This window comes from Bos indicus, chromosome 7 (genome assembly GCF_029378745.1).
Source record: "Bos indicus isolate NIAB-ARS_2022 breed Sahiwal x Tharparkar chromosome 7, NIAB-ARS_B.indTharparkar_mat_pri_1.0, whole genome shotgun sequence".
NCBI classification, from domain to species: Eukaryota; Metazoa; Chordata; class Mammalia; order Artiodactyla; family Bovidae; genus Bos; species Bos indicus.
This window is the reverse complement of record NC_091766.1, coordinates 102,214,278-102,231,515: the sequence shown is the minus strand read 5'-3', so window position 1 is coordinate 102,231,515 and position 17,238 is coordinate 102,214,278. Positions and strand designations below refer to the sequence as shown.

General features: G+C 40.6%; 1 protein-coding gene across 2 annotated transcripts in view; it reads left to right on the top strand.

Moving 5' to 3' along the window:
- The window catches only part of LOC109561150 (uncharacterized), a 126,288-nt gene extending 109,541 nt beyond the window's left edge, over positions 1-16,747 (top strand). For both annotated transcript variants that reach the window (XM_070794103.1, XM_070794102.1), the window contains exons 9-13: positions 949-1,106; positions 2,861-2,903; positions 4,862-5,048; positions 14,279-14,414; positions 16,336-16,747. In XM_070794103.1, coding sequence (XP_070650204.1) covers positions 949-1,106; positions 2,861-2,903; positions 4,862-5,048; positions 14,279-14,414; positions 16,336-16,435 — 624 coding nt within the window. In that variant the 3' untranslated portion in view covers positions 16,436-16,747. The remainder of the gene's footprint in view (positions 1-948; positions 1,107-2,860; positions 2,904-4,861; positions 5,049-14,278; positions 14,415-16,335) is intronic.
- The last annotated feature ends 491 nt before the right edge of the window (positions 16,748-17,238 follow it).

Genomic DNA, 17,238 nt, shown 5'->3' with positions numbered 1-17,238 from the left:
CTGGAAAGAAGACTCCCCATCACCTCGTGAATGCATATACTAAATGAGGCATATCCGTAAAGTAGAATATAGCTCAGCAATAAAAAAGAATGACATACTACTGAGAACTGCAGTGTGGATGCAACTTGAGAACATCACACTAAGAGAAAGAAGACCGTAGAGGATATGATTCTACTTGTGTAAAATGTCTAGAAATGACAAGTTTGTACAGATGGAAAACAGATCTGTGACTGCCTGTGATTGGAAGGGTAAGGGTAGCAATTGATTGCAAACAGACTCAAAGGAAATTTGACACAGACAATATTTTGACATATAATTGTAAAATAAATACAAATAGCAAAATATTTACCTATAAACTGATTTCAGTTTTGCATACAAGTTTCAAACTACTGTTATTTTTAGAAAAGTATTCTTTATTCACTCTATGCTGCAAGTTCTCTCTAAACTTTGCAAGTTTCCTGACTTGCTAAAAAAAAAAAAAAAAAAGATAATAAAAGTAATGATGAGCATTTGTGACAATAAATCTATTAATAAATTAATAGATGTAAAGATATTAGAAGAGGGCATAACACACAATAAGTATGGAATATAGGCTAAGTATAGACACTAACTAGATACTACCAAATACATATATTTTGTAATATCAATTTCTTTTTATATTCTTTTTTCTGATGGGGAAAAATAGATATGAATGATTAATGATACTCTCCCAAGTTGGCATAAATGAAATGCATATTAATAGAGGCGATTCAAAAAGGATGTGGGAAATTTGGAGTTTGATGTAATATATCACAGACAGCATAATCTACAAAAGCTCATTTTGGTTTTATTTTCATTTCAGAACAATCAATTCAGAAAAATAACTTTAGTCCTCCTTTCCACTCTCATTTTCTCCCTTATCTGCTTAGCTGCAGTGCCTGCGCTGAACCTCTTCCTTATCAATTACAGGATGAAGGAAAATGCTCGCCTCTAGAGGTAATAAAATTAGAAGGTGCAGAAGTTGGCATTGATAGCAGCTTGGGAAAACCATTTGTGTTTAACTGTGTGCCTCAGTCTGGAAATAGAACTTTTTGCCTCTGCGCAACTTCAAACCAAGAATTCAAAAGGTAATTGATTATTCTTTTATCTTACTAGTTTCACTCGGAGTGGGGGAATGCATCTTCAACAGCAACCTGACAGAGCCTTGGGGTTGGAAACAGGAAAGGGAACAGAAAACTCACAGCACAAGTCAATAAACTATATTTTTCTTGTGTATGACAAGTTGAGTTTTTCATATTTCTGCCAGTTTTTTCCTAACGGAATCTCAAAAAAAATAGATGTATCGTCTAACTTAATTACCTTAGTTCTCTAAGTTTTCTAAAACAGCTCACTACTGCCGCAGGTCACATCTGGCTTCCCCAGAAGTTACAAGATTCATATATTTAAGCTAATCGGATGGTTAGTCAGAGGAATAGAAATAATGTATTAAAAGTAGGGTTACAATTTAACAGTGAAATGAGCAAAATTCATCATCATCATTGTCACAATATAAGTTCCTGGGGGAATTAACACAGTTGACAATTTGTAAGCATATCACCCAGTTTGAGGGTCAAAATGTGAAGGCATTCTAAGAGGGTGGCCCACGAGCTCTAAGCATTCAACAGCTTATGGTCATTATTCAGTGTGGCCCTGTGGAAGTGGAGATCATGGGTCAATCCAGTGAGTCAGCTCAGAACTGTGGTCTATGTACTGCTACTTTACGGGGAGGGGTGGCATGGAATGGGGTGAGGGAGTCAATGGCTGAAAAATGGGTCAACAGTGTTTAGAAGGATGTCATATCTCTTTATGAGAATTTGGACTCCATTTGTAAAGACAGCCTTAGGTCTGAAACCTTTTAGGCAAAGGATATACTGTCTCTGTTTGTGGAACAGTGTGTGCTGAAATGCATATTTTTCTTTAAAGGACAAACAGGGAAACATGAGGACAGCAACGTAATTGTATTTCAATTCATGGGGAAGATATTTATTGGGTAGCTAATATGTCCAAGACGCTGTTTTTAAATCTCTAAGAACTGTTAGAATGATGAAGCATCAATTTTTGCCTTCAAAAAAAGCTCTGCAACAAGAAGATAGGACATTTATCCTAGTATTTTTATTGCAAAACAGAAATTGAGTAGTGAGATAGGGGAAGACAAAGTGGCACAGGAATCTAGGGTGGGGAAGGAAAATTTCTGGACGTGGGGATGAGCAAGGAGTGTATGAGTGGTATGGTATAGCATCAGATACACACACACAAGAGGAAATGGAGCAGAGATGGGCAGAGGGATTATATCAAGCTTGCAGTACACTTTGATTGGAAGTTACAGGGTTTAAAAGAAGCTTGAAAAAGATTGGCAAGATAGGGTGGAATAGATAGGCTGATATCTATCTGGCTAAGGAGACAAGATGAAGAAAGTTCAGTCCTCTAGTAGAGACACCAGAGCACTAACAGTGGTCACTCGGTCTAAGGAACACTTGGCAGGTGGATAGGGCAGTGGCCGTTTACCAGTCTTTCCATTGACTAATAGGGCTTTACAGTTGTTATCAGGCCTGCTGGTGTTAAATTCACGTACTGTAGTAAAATAGTGAGTACATTTTCCCTTAAGCACTAATTATAGCAAAGGAGAAGGATGAGAATAATTTATCTTAAATATGCCTGGTAGGTGTGGGATTTTGGCACCTAGTAACACCAGTTTTGTAAGAATATGCCTCTCTTCAACCATGAATTTAGAGTCACGAAACATATGTGAGTCTCAGGACTCTTCTGTCCAGGGAGAAAACAAGGCCCCCTGGAGTACACTTAGCACGTTCCCTGAGAAAAGCACCTCTCATCTCTCTTTCAGGTGGCTGGAAGCAATGGACAAAGCAGCCCACCCTGTCCACCAGGTAAGGAGTCCTTGCCATCCATCTATGCCTTCACTCCGCTCTTCCCTGAGGGGGAATTCTCCAGTTGGGCATCCCGTCCAGCCCAGAACGTCTCAGATCCACCCTAAACGCTGGGAAAGGGGATTTCCGGTCAATAGGACTTGCCGCTTAGGTTTTATGGAGGTGCTTGTTCTTTTGGTTTTCAGGGTTTGGATGCTGTTCCTCTCGGTGAGCTCGGCGGGTAGTCCCAACCAGGGTGGAATTGCTGTTTGATACAAAACAGTTGAGTGTATTCCCTTGAGGCAAGACCACTCCTATGCTTTTCTTCTCAGTCTCTGAGAACAAGGGCGCAGGGGTAGCTTGGGACAGTGCTCTTGGCCAAGCAGCTTATTGGGAAACGTGTCTTATGTTTAGAAATGTAGTGCTTTATATTCCTATCCTTATTCTGAAGACGTATTAGGTCAGCTTTCATTGTTCCTGCCTATTCATGATTCCTGGCCTTGAAGTAATAGAATTTTTAATTTAGGCTTGACACACAAACTGATAGATAACTTCGTAACATCAACATGTGAGTCATCACTTCAGCCCCCAAGGCATTTGATACTCTTCTTTTTGAGCTAGGACCTGGTCAAGAGCAAAGAAACTGCTTCCATATTCAATTGTTTCACTTTTGTGCCGTAGATACAATTTCTAACAAGGTCACACATTTCATTTAAATATGCTCATTTCCTCACAAAAGGAAGCAGAAGAAAAAGGCATTTACTATCAATTATCTTCTCTACGTATTTTGGTTTTTGTATATTCCAGAAAATTTGGGTGGTCTGAGCTTAATGTACTACCCTGTGCCCTGTATCTGTCCTTTCAAAATAATCACCAGCATTATCCTCAGATGACAAACAGCAGGACTTGTGTTTCATTTTACCTGAAACACAACACTCAGTACACTCGCGCATCTCTCTGATGCATCACTGTAACGAGCCTCGGTACTTTCAAGAGGGATCTATTCTGCTAATGCACTTGGAGTGTCTGCAGCAGAGTGAAAAGGAAATACCCAAACTCCCAGCAGGCTCCCAATTCACAGCAAACAATTCTGCCAGCTCTGCATTCTGAAATCTTCTGCACTGCCTGGTTAAAACTAAAGAACAAAAATGAAACCAAGTGAAAGAACCCAGCTAGCTCCCAGCAAGCGGTTCTGATGATGAAGCATCACACCCCCAGCCTCAGGTCAAGTTCCCAGGAAGAGCCTGCCACTGGCTCAGGCCTGTGGACGTCCACCTCTCCAGGGCAGAGGATCCTGATTTATCGTGGGCCTTCCCCACCACTGACCATGTGAGCCTCGGGCCTGATCTGGCCTGGGGCATTTCCCTTGTTCCTTGGCACAAATAGGAGGCTGCTGCTGCTGCTGCTAAGTCACTTCAGTCATGCCCGACTCTGTGCGACCCCATGGACTGCAGCCCACCAGGCTCCCCGTCCATGGGGTTTTCCAGGCAAGAGTACTGGAGTGGGGTGCCATTGCCCTCTCCAAATAGGAGTGCTAGATAACGTAAATCATGAACCAGGGCCTGCAATTAGTCATGGTGGACATACCAGGAACAGGGCTAGAAGGACATCCCACTGGTAAGTAAAATAGCTCTCTGAGGCCCGGCACTTAGAGATGGACCTTTAAACAATAGTCTTTGCTGAGATCCCCATTTTTCTTTCTATACCTCACCGATATTCTTTTAATCTCCTCATGATAGAATAGAAGCCAAAGAAAGGGGATACCTACGGACATGAAAAGGGAAAGTTCTCTGTGGCCACTGGATAGGTTCAGATTGTCTGGCTCATTTCTCAGATGTGCAGATTGCCTTAGCAATGGGACCGCTTAGCACAGGGGCTTCTCTGAAGTCGGTCTTGGTGCTGATGTCACTGGCTCCGGGAGGCAGGGATTGCTGGGGCAGGATGGCCCCTCAGGTGATTCTTTGGTGCCACCCCTGCAGAACCATGTCTGGGAAGACGTTACCCTGCACAACAGTAGCCTCCCGCCCCTGGCTATCAAGAACCCAGAGTGCCTGGGCCTTCTGCACCGGCTGGACGGGAGCACAGACGTGTGGATGCAGCACTACTGCATCCTGAAGGACGGCTGCTTGTACTTCTATGCCAGCATCCGCTCCACCCAGGCCTCAGGTACGGAGTCAACTTTTACAGTCGTGACAGTAAAGCTGCCTCAGCCTCACAGAGCTTTTACCAAACTTTATGCTGTGTAAATTAGTTCACATTTATCTTCTGGAGAAAGGGTACTATTCTTATTCTCATTTTACAGATAGAAAAATTGGCTGGAAAGTCTACACAACTTGACAAGATCATGTGTAGTAAGCAATAAAGCTGAGATCTGAACACAGGCAATGTAACTCCAGAGCCTGAACCCCTGTGCTGTGCTGGGCTTAGTCACTCAGTCGTGTCTGACTCTTTGCCACCCTATGGACTGTAGCCCACCAGGCTCCTCTGTCCACGGGATTCTCCAGGCCAGAACAGTAGAGTGGGCTGCCATACCCTCCTCCGGGGGATCTTCCCAACCCAGGGATTAAACCCATGTCTCCCACATGGCAGGCAGGTTCTTTACTGTCTGAGCCACCAGGGAAGCCCAAGAATACTGGAGTGGGTAGCCTACCCCTTCTCCAGGGGAACTTCCCAACCCAGGAATCAAACCGGGTTCTCCTGCATTGCAGATGGATTCTTTACCAACTGAGCTACTAGGGAAGCTCCCTGAACCCCTAACCCCATGCTCTTACTGCCTGGAAAAGTGAAAAATAAGCCCCTTCATTTTTTTATGGCATTCAGAATCAATGCCAGTAGTTCTCTTGTGTAGTGACTCTACTCTTTTCTGATAGTGTTCCTAATCTCAGACAAGTGAGTAATAAAAAGAGCACTGATTATCAATTTTCCCTGAATAAGTTACTCAAGTTCCTGAAACTTAGTTTCCTCATTTATAAAATGGAAGCAGCAATCTATTTCACAGGACTGTGGTGAAGACTAAGCTTCCCAGGTGGCGCTAGAGGTAAAGAACCCACCTGCCATTGAAGGAGACTTAAGAGATACGGGTTCAATCTCTGGGTCAGGAAGATCCCCTGGAGAAGGAAATGGCAACCTACTCCAGTACTCTTGCCTGGAGCATCCTGTGGACTGAGGAGCCTGGTGGGCTACAATCCATGAGGTCACACAGAGTCAGACACGGCTGAAGCAACTTAGCACGGTACACAGTGCACATTGGAAGATTAAATGAAGTGATTGCCATTAGAGTTATTTACGCTCTCTATATAAAGTACTCTATACAAAAAGCTCTTTCTATATAAAATGTATTCATTAAATTATATATATTAATATTATACATTGTAATATATTGGGCTGCCCTTGTGACTCCAGCTGGTAAAGAATTTGCCTGCAATGCGGAAGACCTGGGTTCAGTCCCTGGGTTGGGAGGATCCCCTGGAGAAGGAAAATGCTACCCACTCCAGTATTCTGGCCTGGAGAATTCCATGGACAACAGTCTATGGGGTCACAAAGAGTCAGACATGACTGAGCAACTTTCACTTTCACTTTTAATATATTACAGGCCATACATACAAAATGAATATGTAAACAATACAACTTAGCAGTAAAATAATTATTCATGATAAGAAAGATTATTTATCTTCTTAAAATTTTTGACAAAAAGATTACTGGTGTTTTATTTGCAGTTGGACTTTTTTCGCAAATGAATAATCCCTAAATAATGATGAGTAGTGAAGATCCAGAATCTTGGTCATTTAATTTCCTTCCCGCCTCCCCTCCATTTTTAGCATAAATGCCTCTGTTTAATTAAGCTAGAAAGTCATGCCAAGTGGGTGACGATGTCCCCTTCTTGGAAGGGTAAAGAGGTACAAACTGAGCCTCACTCTGTGGTCCTTTTCTCATCACTCAGGATGAACAATAAATCTCCTTTACTAACATACTCTTTCACTTTGACAGTATTAAAACATAACCCAGAATATTAACCAACTATTAGGAAGTAGCCGGCATGCCTAAGCATTTACAAGACAGACTGTTCCTATGAGACCCAAATTCATGGCTCCAAGTACCTGGTACCAGGATGAGAATAAAGGCAAACAAACCAAGCCTCTGAAGTAGTCATCGACTGGAGCTTTCATTATAAAATATCACTGCAAAAGTCTGAACCATTTTAATCAGCAAATCAATGAAGTTCACTTTCAAGAGATTGTTTCCATAGATACAAAGTGAATGTTTAGGTTTGATCGTTCATATTACTCCATGTTAACCAAGGGCTTCCAAACCCCTGGGGCCCGGAGACTGTTAACTGATTCCAAGAGTTTGAAATGGGAATGATAGCCCTTATTCTGAAAGGTCAGAGAAGGCCCTATTCAGAAGAATCCTCGTTGGACAGCTGGAAAACGGCTACTAATAAACGGCCTAAAAATAATAACAGTAAAGTGAGTACAAAACCTTTTGTACTCACCACTCTAATAAGTGTTTTTACTTATTATTTCATTTAATTTCTATGACAATCCTATAAATAAGTTATTATCCCACCTACAAGTTTGGAAACTGATACTTAGCAAGGTTAAATCATTTGCCCATGTTCCCTTAGCTAGTAAATGGTGAAGACAAAATTCAAACCCAGGTAGCCTAAGTTAGAGGCTTCCCAGGAGGGACAGTGGTAAAGAATCTGCCTGCCAATGCAGGAGACACAAGAGACGTGGGTTTGATCCCTGGGTTGGGAAGATCCCCTGGAGTAGAAAATGGCACCCCACTCCAGTACTCTTGCCTGGAAAACCCCATGGATGGAAAAGCCTGGTGGGTTGCAGTCCATGGGGTCACAAAGAGTCAGACACGACTAAGCATGAGCTCAAGGGAGCCTAAGTTACAGCAACAAAAGAAAAAGCAAAGAGTGAAATGTGAAACGTTTCCTTGTATTTCACTCTTATTATTTCCCACATCTTTTCAGAGCCTTGGTTGCAGCCAGAGCCCTCTATGGCCTTGCACTTTGTCCCCAACCCCTTCTTTCTGGCTTTCTCTTCCACTCCTGTGTTAAAACACCCTGCATTCTCCCCAGACACGGTCACCTTCTACCTGCTGAGCGTACCCCACCTCTTGGACATTTTTCTGACCCCATGTCTTTGCTTGTGTTAGTTCCTTACCCTGAAATATTCTCTACCTACTGATTCCCCAACATACATTGTCCAGATACTACCTGTCTTCCAAACGTGTATTCAAACACTGGCCATCTCTGCTAGACAACAATCCCAGATGGTCCTAAGCAAACAAAGCATCTCCATTTCCTGGGCTTCTGTGCTCACCTATCTTGCAACACTTATCGCTCTCTATTTTGTATTTTGTCTCTAGTTGGCCATTTTATCTCTTCTAAGGGATTATGCACTCAGAGATGACTCGATTTTACATATGCTTAATGAATAAACAAATAAACCACCAAAGGGACTCAGTTGGTCATTATTCCCATGAAGAACCATCCCCTCATTCAACAGCAGGACAGACAAGATTGTAAAGGTGATTCAAAGGCAAAAACCAGCACTCAGGCCACCAGATGCCTGGGCTTTGGGCCGTATCATACTCTTTTCAGCTGGAAGAAAACAACCAATTTCTACCTATTTTTAAGTTTTTTCTCTTGAAAATATTTCATGTGTGACTAATAAAAATATTTAATCCAAAGCCATTCATTCTTTCCCAGCCTTACTTCTCGAATATCCCATCCTTAATTTCTAGCCCAAATTATTTCACATATGAAATAATGCTCCTTACAGAAATTCCAACAGAAATTTTGTATCTAGGCCAGGTTATAAAACAGAGGCCTGTGATTTCGGGTCTTTAATGACTCTACTCTTCCTGGAATAAAAAATGCCTGAGCATGCACCTTGTTCCGGGAGGAGTACTTTATGGCTACCAACTCCCCCCACCCTGCCCACTCCCACCCTGACAGCTGCTGGGTCCAGCTGGAAGCTCTCCCAAGGTTAATCCGCTGCTTACCCTACTTTTTCCGAAGTAGTTTACCCTTCCCTAGACTTGAACTTTAAATTGAAGTTTATATCCTTTTTCTAAGAGTCCTTTTCCATCTTCCTGTACATCCTGACTGCGATCATGACCTGAGGCTCACAGCCAGTGGTCCCACCCAATGAAACTTGAGATAGGATTCAGGTGAATCCAAATTTCCAGTGGGAGATTCCCAAAATAAATATGCCCCTCTCCACTGCTCACAAAAAGTCACTGCCCTGGCAAACCACATTTTCTTCCCCCCAGAGGACTGGATCATACTGCTCAAGTGGATTTTATGTTTGAATGTTTCCTGTGTGTCCAGAACTTGGATAAGCTCTCTACTTCTATTATCTAAAACTAATATTTGCAAGACATCCACGGCTGTTGGCCCATTGCAAGTAAGAAACTAGGGCTTGGAGAAGTTGACGTGCCTTTGGTCAACCAGCTATTCAGTGACAGAGACAAACTGCGAACAAACGCTACCTAACTCCTGTGCTTAAATGCTCTGCACGTAGCACTCCCTGATGGAAATTAGTCTTCTAAAAGTAGTCCTCGCACTCCGTCAGTAATGCTGCACTCTGAGCATTAGCGCACTGATCCTGATGGACAAGGTCCACCCAGTCCAACTGTTTAGCACAGTAACCACAGGAGTTAGGAGGACAGCAAAGGAATTTATTGAGAATGGCTGAAACCACATTGTACCATGAACACCACATGCACTAAAATGTTTAGTTTAGCTTAGTCATTTTATATGCAGGGAGTATAAATTTTTATTATACTAATAAAGATTACACAGAGTTCTAATGCTCATTTTCTTTTAGATGCCACTAAAGAAATGACTTTGTGCTGGTCTGATCTATGATTCCGTCTTTACCTTTATTTTTCAAGCTCCACTTGGCTCTTGCACCTCCTACCCTGGTTTGATTCCTAGTTCCCCAGCCCTCTGAAGGTCATAACCTTGAAGCAGGCCTTGATTACCATTTATAGCAGTATTTATCAAAATGCAGGCTTTGATCCTGTATGCGTGATTACTGAGTCACTCAATCAATGTAGTAAGTTGTGACCAGTATTTAAAACACAATGACATCAAAGTGAAAGTTGCTCTGTCATGTCTGAGTCTTTGCAGCTCCATGGACTGTAGCCCGCCAGACTCCTCTGTCCATGGGATTCTCCAGGCAAGAACACTGGAGTGGGTTGCCATTGCCTTCTCCAGGGGATCTTCCCAACCCAGGGATCAAACCTGGGTCTCCTGCATTGCAGGTGGACTCTTTTCTGTCTGAGTCACCAGGGAAGCCCTAAACAATTCTAAAAAACAATAAAATTTAATATAATAGAAAATATCATGGTACATCTCAATGTTTCACAAACTTTTGGTTTAATTGCATTAAAACATGTAGAGGTCTATATTTATTACATCTTTAGATCACAGCCCAAAAAGTTTGGAAAAATACTAACGTACAGAAACTCTCTGCATACATGCCTGTTTAAATGGTCAATTTCTGTGTTCAGAATCTTAGAAACAGAGTATTCAAGGAAGGTTCTTTACTTTCTATCATGAATAAGCATGATAATATGCCTTTGTAATATGCCTTCTTTGTAAGAAGGCTAAGTCTTAATAACATTGTCCCTTGGCTGTAGCCTCTCAGTTACTTTACTGTTTTATTTCATTTATTTTATTATTTATTTATTCCATTGATTTATGTTCTTCATTAGCTAATCTGGGAGACTTCATATGATATTTCTTCTTTCTGAAGGTATCCATAGTGTTGGGGCCAGGGGGCTTCCCTGGTGACTTGGTGGTAAAGAATCCGCCTGCAACGCAGGAGATGTGAGCTTGATCCCTGGATCGGGAAGATCCCCTGCAGGAGCGCATGGCAATCCATTCCAGGATTCTTGCCTGGAGAATCCCATGGACAGAGGAGGCTGGCGGGCTACAGTCCATAGGGTCACAAAGAATTGGACACGTTGAAGTGACAACATGCACGCAAGTAGTGTTGGGGGCATGACTTAGTCCTTGTGACAGTCACTTGAGATGCTAAGAGAATACAGAGGACAAAAAAGAGGAGACAGGGAGGAGATAACAGTGAAGTGAGGGGAAAGAGAAGCCTTGAGAGCCATGCTGGCAACCCTAGCGTCTAACAGGTTTTCCACGGAGTTTCTAACCCTGTTAGATGCTAGTCCCACAGTTTTTGTCATTTAGTTGCTAAATCGTGTCCAACTCTTTTGCGACCCCATGGGCTGTAGCCCACCAGGCTCCTCTGTCCTTATATTTCCCAGTTAAGAATACTGGAGTGGGTTGCCATTTCCTGCTCCAGGGGATCTTCCTGACCCAGGGGTCGAACTCATGTTTCCTGAATTGGCATATGGATTCTTTATCACTGAGCCACCTGGGATGCCCTAGTCCCACATTTTACTTTCAGCTAAATATGCCTCAGATGTATATCTTGGGAGTTGGAAAAATAGCCCCAGTCAGTTAGATTCCTGAGGTCTTTTCTCACCGTTAAGGAAACTGCTAGTACTTTAACAATATGTATGACTGGCTGGCGTATGCCTGCTAATGCTGAAAAAACACTGTGATAATTCCAGAAGCCTTTTAGTCAAATGCCTCTTCCTAGACCTGAAGTCCCTTGTCATTCACTGTACACATGATTTTTTTTTCTTTTTATCTCTCTCTAGCAAGAGCTGGAACAAATTGTGACTGTTAACTATTATTGTTTTTATTTTTAATTTGTTTTAATTGGACGCTAATTACTTTACAATATTGTGGTGGTTTTTGCCATACATTCACATGAATCAGCCATGGGTGTACATGTGTTCGCCATCCTGCCCCTCCCTCCCCATCCCATTATCGTTAAATAAATCACATCAAGGTCTATATGCACTTCTCAGATATATTTTACATTATTGCAACAAATATATAATTCTTATGAGAAATCTCTGTGCAAACATTGTGTTAGCTTGTTATTTATTGCTGCCACCCAATGAATGATCATGACCAGCCCAATGAGGTCACTTAAAATGGGGCAATGCGGTTATAACTGGATGACTTTTATGCTGATCATTCCTACCCTATAACTGGTTAGCAAAGGGGTCAGAAACTTTCCTGTTTGTAGCAGACACCTTTGGACATGGCTGTCTGTTTATTCTCAGAACGGATAGGGATGGAGGAAGGTATTCTTATCTGCTCAGACATATGAGAAAAGGAAATATAAGCAGGAAGAAGGTAAAACCAGTACATAATAAAAATGCCATGTGCTTCTGTTTGGAGCAGAGAATTAAAACAGCAAAATAACCCTCAGATATCTCCTTAGGTTTCCTATAGTCCTGAAATATCTAACAGATTGCTTATTCTACATCTAGTATATATCCCCAAACACATCTATGGAAAAACGCGCACATGGATATTCCTAACAATATTATTCATAATAGCTAAAAAATGGAGGAAAGCTCAAATGTCCAAAGTAACAAATGGATAAATAAAATGCTGTGTATCCCCACAATGAAATATCATTTAACAACAAAAAGAAATGGAGTACAATATATGATACAACATGAGTGAGCCTTGAAAACTGGCCAAGTGAAATAAGCCAGTCACAAAAGGTCACATGCTGTATAACTCCATTTATATTAAGTGTCTCAGGAAAAAGAAATCTATAGAGACAGGAAGTCAGTTAGGATTGCCTAGGGTTAGCATGGGGAAACAGATGGGGAGTGAGCATGGGTATGGAGTTTCTTTTTGGGGCGGTAACTCAATGTTCCAAGATTAGGTTATGGTGATGGTTGCACAACTTCATAAACAAACTAAAAGTCAGTGACTGTACACTTTCAATAGACAAATATTGTGGTGTGTAAATAATATCTCAGTAAAGTTTTATGTCTATCTAGCTCAAAGAAAGAAGTTATTCTCTGAGTTCGGTAAACACTGATAGACTGGGTCCTACTAAAAGAAAAAACTAGCCATTTCTGAAATGAATGCTTTCCTAGAGGTTAGTTCTAAAATGGACTCTTAAAATAAAAATTTTAAAAGACTTTAACATTGCATCTAAACTCCCTCTATAAAGTAAACAATTTCAAAGTCCAAAAGCCACACATTCTGTTTAAAAAAGAAAAATGTGTGACTTTATGACAGTGTATGTTGGTATCACGTGTAGCCAAAAGAAAACCAAAAATGAGTCAAATTTTCCTTTCACGGTTCCTTATACCAGCATAGAATGTTTACCCTGTAGTGTAGCAGAAGTCCAAGTTGCATTTTGGCATTTTCTTTGTTAGTATAGTACACGAAGCAGGCTTCTCAGATGGCTCAGTGGTAAAGAATCTGCCTGCCAATGCAGGAGACACTGGTTGGATCCCTGGGTCAGAAAGATCCCTTGCAGGAGGAAAGGGCAACCCACTCCAGTATTCTTGCCTGGAAAATTACATGGACAAGAGAGGAGCCAGGTGGGCTACAGTCCATGGAGTTGCAAAGAATCGGCCACTACTGAGCAAGCACAGACCATAGCTCACTAAAGTGGCTTCTGGAGTGGTGGGGTTTGGGGAGTGAGAACAAGAGTTAGCAATCACGAGAAAGGGAATTAAAATCTAATCATTGCTATTAATGATATGACCTAGAGTATCTGCATGAGATTCAGGCAGAACATCAAGACACCATAAACAAAGCTCAAGTGTTTTGACTTTTCAGCACCTTCTCCTAGACTGATGTCTTCCCCCTCCAACCCCAACTCCTAAATAATGTAAACAAAATTCTGGCCAAGCAATATATAACTGCTAAGATAGAGTCAAAGGACCACGGGAAAGAAATTATCTTGTAAAACCGGTCATTTATTCTCATTTTAATTCAAGTTGGTTCCCTCATATCACCCTGTGCGTTCATATTTTAGAAGTGCTTTGCATTTGCACAAAGGTGAGAATCTATGTTGGTCATAGAAACCTCTGGCAATCTTCGTTACTCCTCAGAATGCCTTAATGGTTCTGTCCAAGCAGATACTATTTAATTTTTCCTCTAATGTAATTTTGTAGGTGTCAATCTTCGATACCAAGATATGTATTTCAAAATGTGTCCTTCAGGAACACACTAAAAAAAAAGCTACGTTAGGCCCACAGTAACACGAAGCTAAATATTGAACATGTAATGAAAAGACTGTAAAAATGAAAAGAACAGGAAATCCAAACTTTGTTCCCGTCTTGCCATTAATAATTAATGGATAACCTTAAATGATATATTTTTTGGAGTCTCGTTTCTTCATCTGTTAAATGAGACACCTGAACTAGAGTTTCATTTGGAGACAAAATTTTCTTGACACCGTGTCAGAATTTTTCTCCACTTTACTCTTTCCTTATTCTCCTCACTTGCTTTGTCCTTTCACCCTCTGTAGGTGGCCTTTATCTACAAGGATACAGGGTGAATGAGCAGACCCTTAGTGTCAACCAATCAGTAATTGAACTCAAGCCTCCATCAGAAGAATTTAAGACTTTCTATTTCTGTGCAGAAAATAAGACAGAAAATCAACGGTAAGTCAAGTCTGTGTATTTCTTCTTTGTCGGTCCTGACAAGAGCTTTCTAAGAAAACCTTTGTATTCATTTTCCAACCTCAGCTCAACATCTTCTACTAAATATTCCCCTTTCTTTGCATTGTTCCTATAGTTAATATTCCTCAGGATTTTTTTCTTTCAATATACAGAAGATGATTCTTCTAGAAGTAATTTTTTTAATGAAAAAGGAGTCCATAGTTCCCCCCAAGCTAACTCAGGCTTCAATATAAAAAATTCACTAACACTATAACCTGTAAATATTAATTTATTATTAAATAAAATATTAATTTTTCAATTCACAGATTGGCTGTTTCACCACATTTCACTTAACTCTTATTGATATGTCCATCTGGTCAGATGTTCAGTTTTGTTATAAGTAGTTGAAGGGCATAGGACTTATCCATCTAAACGGATACGTTCAGTATCCAACTTGGTATGCACAAACGGGCACTTGTTTCATAATGATGCTGAAAAAAACCAGCAGGAAAGCTAACAGAGACAAAACCAAGAAGCAGAGCAGGCACTTGGAGGACCTTCCTTCATCACCCAAGTCTGCCTGACCTAACTGCAAGCCCCTAGACACTCGTGTTCACTGTCTCCCATTCCTACCCTCAACTGATGGTGACCATCCAGACACTGTCTTCCAGCTGTCTGGATAAAAGGGATCTAATCAAGAAGTTTATAGTGACTTATTACAACAAAGGACGGGGGAAAGCTTTCAGGGCCATTTGGAAGAACAAGATTCATTGTTTCAACCCAAAGAGATAAAACTCCCAAAGTAGAATTTTAGGAATCTCCAGCAAGTAACCATTTGGAAAAGGGAAAAAGGACCTTCTTAGGCCTTCCCCCATTATGTAACCTTCCTGTCCCACTAACCCCTAAGCAAGGGCTAGATGGCAGAACAATGACTAGAGAATTGCTAGATATTTCCCAAGATCTTCCTCAGACTTGTGCTGTATAATCTGGTGGCAGATTAAGATTGTCCTTTGAAGGCGAGCTTTAGCAGGCATATTAGAAAAAGGGCCAATGAAACAAAGTTAACTCCCAGCTGATAAAATTTACAGCTTCTCGAAGAGAGAAAGTTAACTAGTTAGATCTCACTGCCAAATCCATGAGTGGGTACTATAAAGAGGAAGCAATATTAAGTCATTAAAGAAATATTTCAAAGTAGAAGGGCGACAGTCTAAGTATGGTTTTGGGGACTCTGGTTCCAAAAGATAGCCCACTCGCAAAAAGTAGTAAAATAAGTCTAGGAAATGATAGAAATCATATTCAGAGATTTCTATCAATCTCAGAGAATCTGAGAGTATATTAATTCAGTGTTTCCGAGACATACTGCTAAAAGGAATCCTGGGTGACTCCCCTTAACTCCCACTGCATAAGCTATCTGACTCAAACCATTTTTTAAAAAATAATGCCTATTAACCACTTTTAGAATAAACATTATATGGGCAAATTTTATAATATATTATCCAAGAAAGTGAAAGGAATGGAGAAGATGAGAGGGGAGATTTAACTAGAGTTTGCATTAGCTTCCACAACGTGATGAAGGACTATTTGGCCCTAACAGCAATGTTTGATCACTGTACATTTGATCAACCAAACTTTAGAGAGAAACAGTAAAATACTAGTAATGATTTTAAAAGGCCCGTAGCTTTGGTATACGCTCTTCTGGCCGGGTTATTTATATTAACTTTACTTCATAGTTATCACTGCATATTTCTCTTCTGGTGTTTTACCTTTTTGTTCAATCCAAAACATGAGGATCCTGGTTACTATATTAATTTCAAAGTAAATATCCAAGAGAAACAGCTGTAAAATAAATCAAAAGACTTTGTAACATTTCATGTCCCTAGAGAACAATTTTTTAATGAATTGTCCTGTACTATTACTTCCACAGCTGGATTACAGCTCTGAAAATGTCCATCAAAAAATGGCTTCCTTTGCACCAGGCTATTCAAGACTTCATGAACCGACCTCTAGAGGAGACCAGAATGTGACTGAAATCCTAATCTTAAGAGAAAGGATCCACAAAATCACCACTAGCCAGTTACAAAAAGAAATAAAAACATTTATCATTATATAGCTTTGCAAGTGAATGTTCCTCTGATATATTTAACTATTGTGATGGCTATAATTTTGATTTTGAACCAAAATACCAAAATACAATATGACATTCAGATAACTTATATTAACATCATTAATAATTTCATGTTTTCCCCCTCAAAGCAGCACGTTAGCATCAAAATATAGTATGCTGCATATCTCTGGCTTTTTGAAAGCATAAGTACAATAAAAGCTGATTTATTTTATTTTTCTTTTATATTCTTTGCTAAATATTCCACCCTGTGCTTTGGCTGTAGGCTTCCTAGAACGTCTGCAAGTCATGATGTGGGAAGTTGATACTTGGGAAATTTAGGCTCATGAAAATGAAGTGGCTCAAATGAGCAAATATTTCAGCTAAACAAGGACCTTTCTGTTAGGTTATCTTGAAATCAAGTGACCCAAATGCCTCTCAAAATTTCCTGTATAAAAGAAAAGAATTATTGTTATAAAAATAAAACAAGGAAATAAGACTGAGTTTAGGGGAGAAAACTCAGAGGCATGGGTCATATTACCTGAATTGTCATCTGAATATCTATCACACATCAAAAGGAAAGCACAAAATAAATCAAGAATGTTCTATTCTTGCTCCTGAACGTGAAATTCAGAGAAATTCAAGAGTGAATTCCCAGCACTGAGTTCCTTTCTGGGTGGAACAATCCAAGTGTGCATCCCAGATGCTGTGGTTCACTCAGAAGCC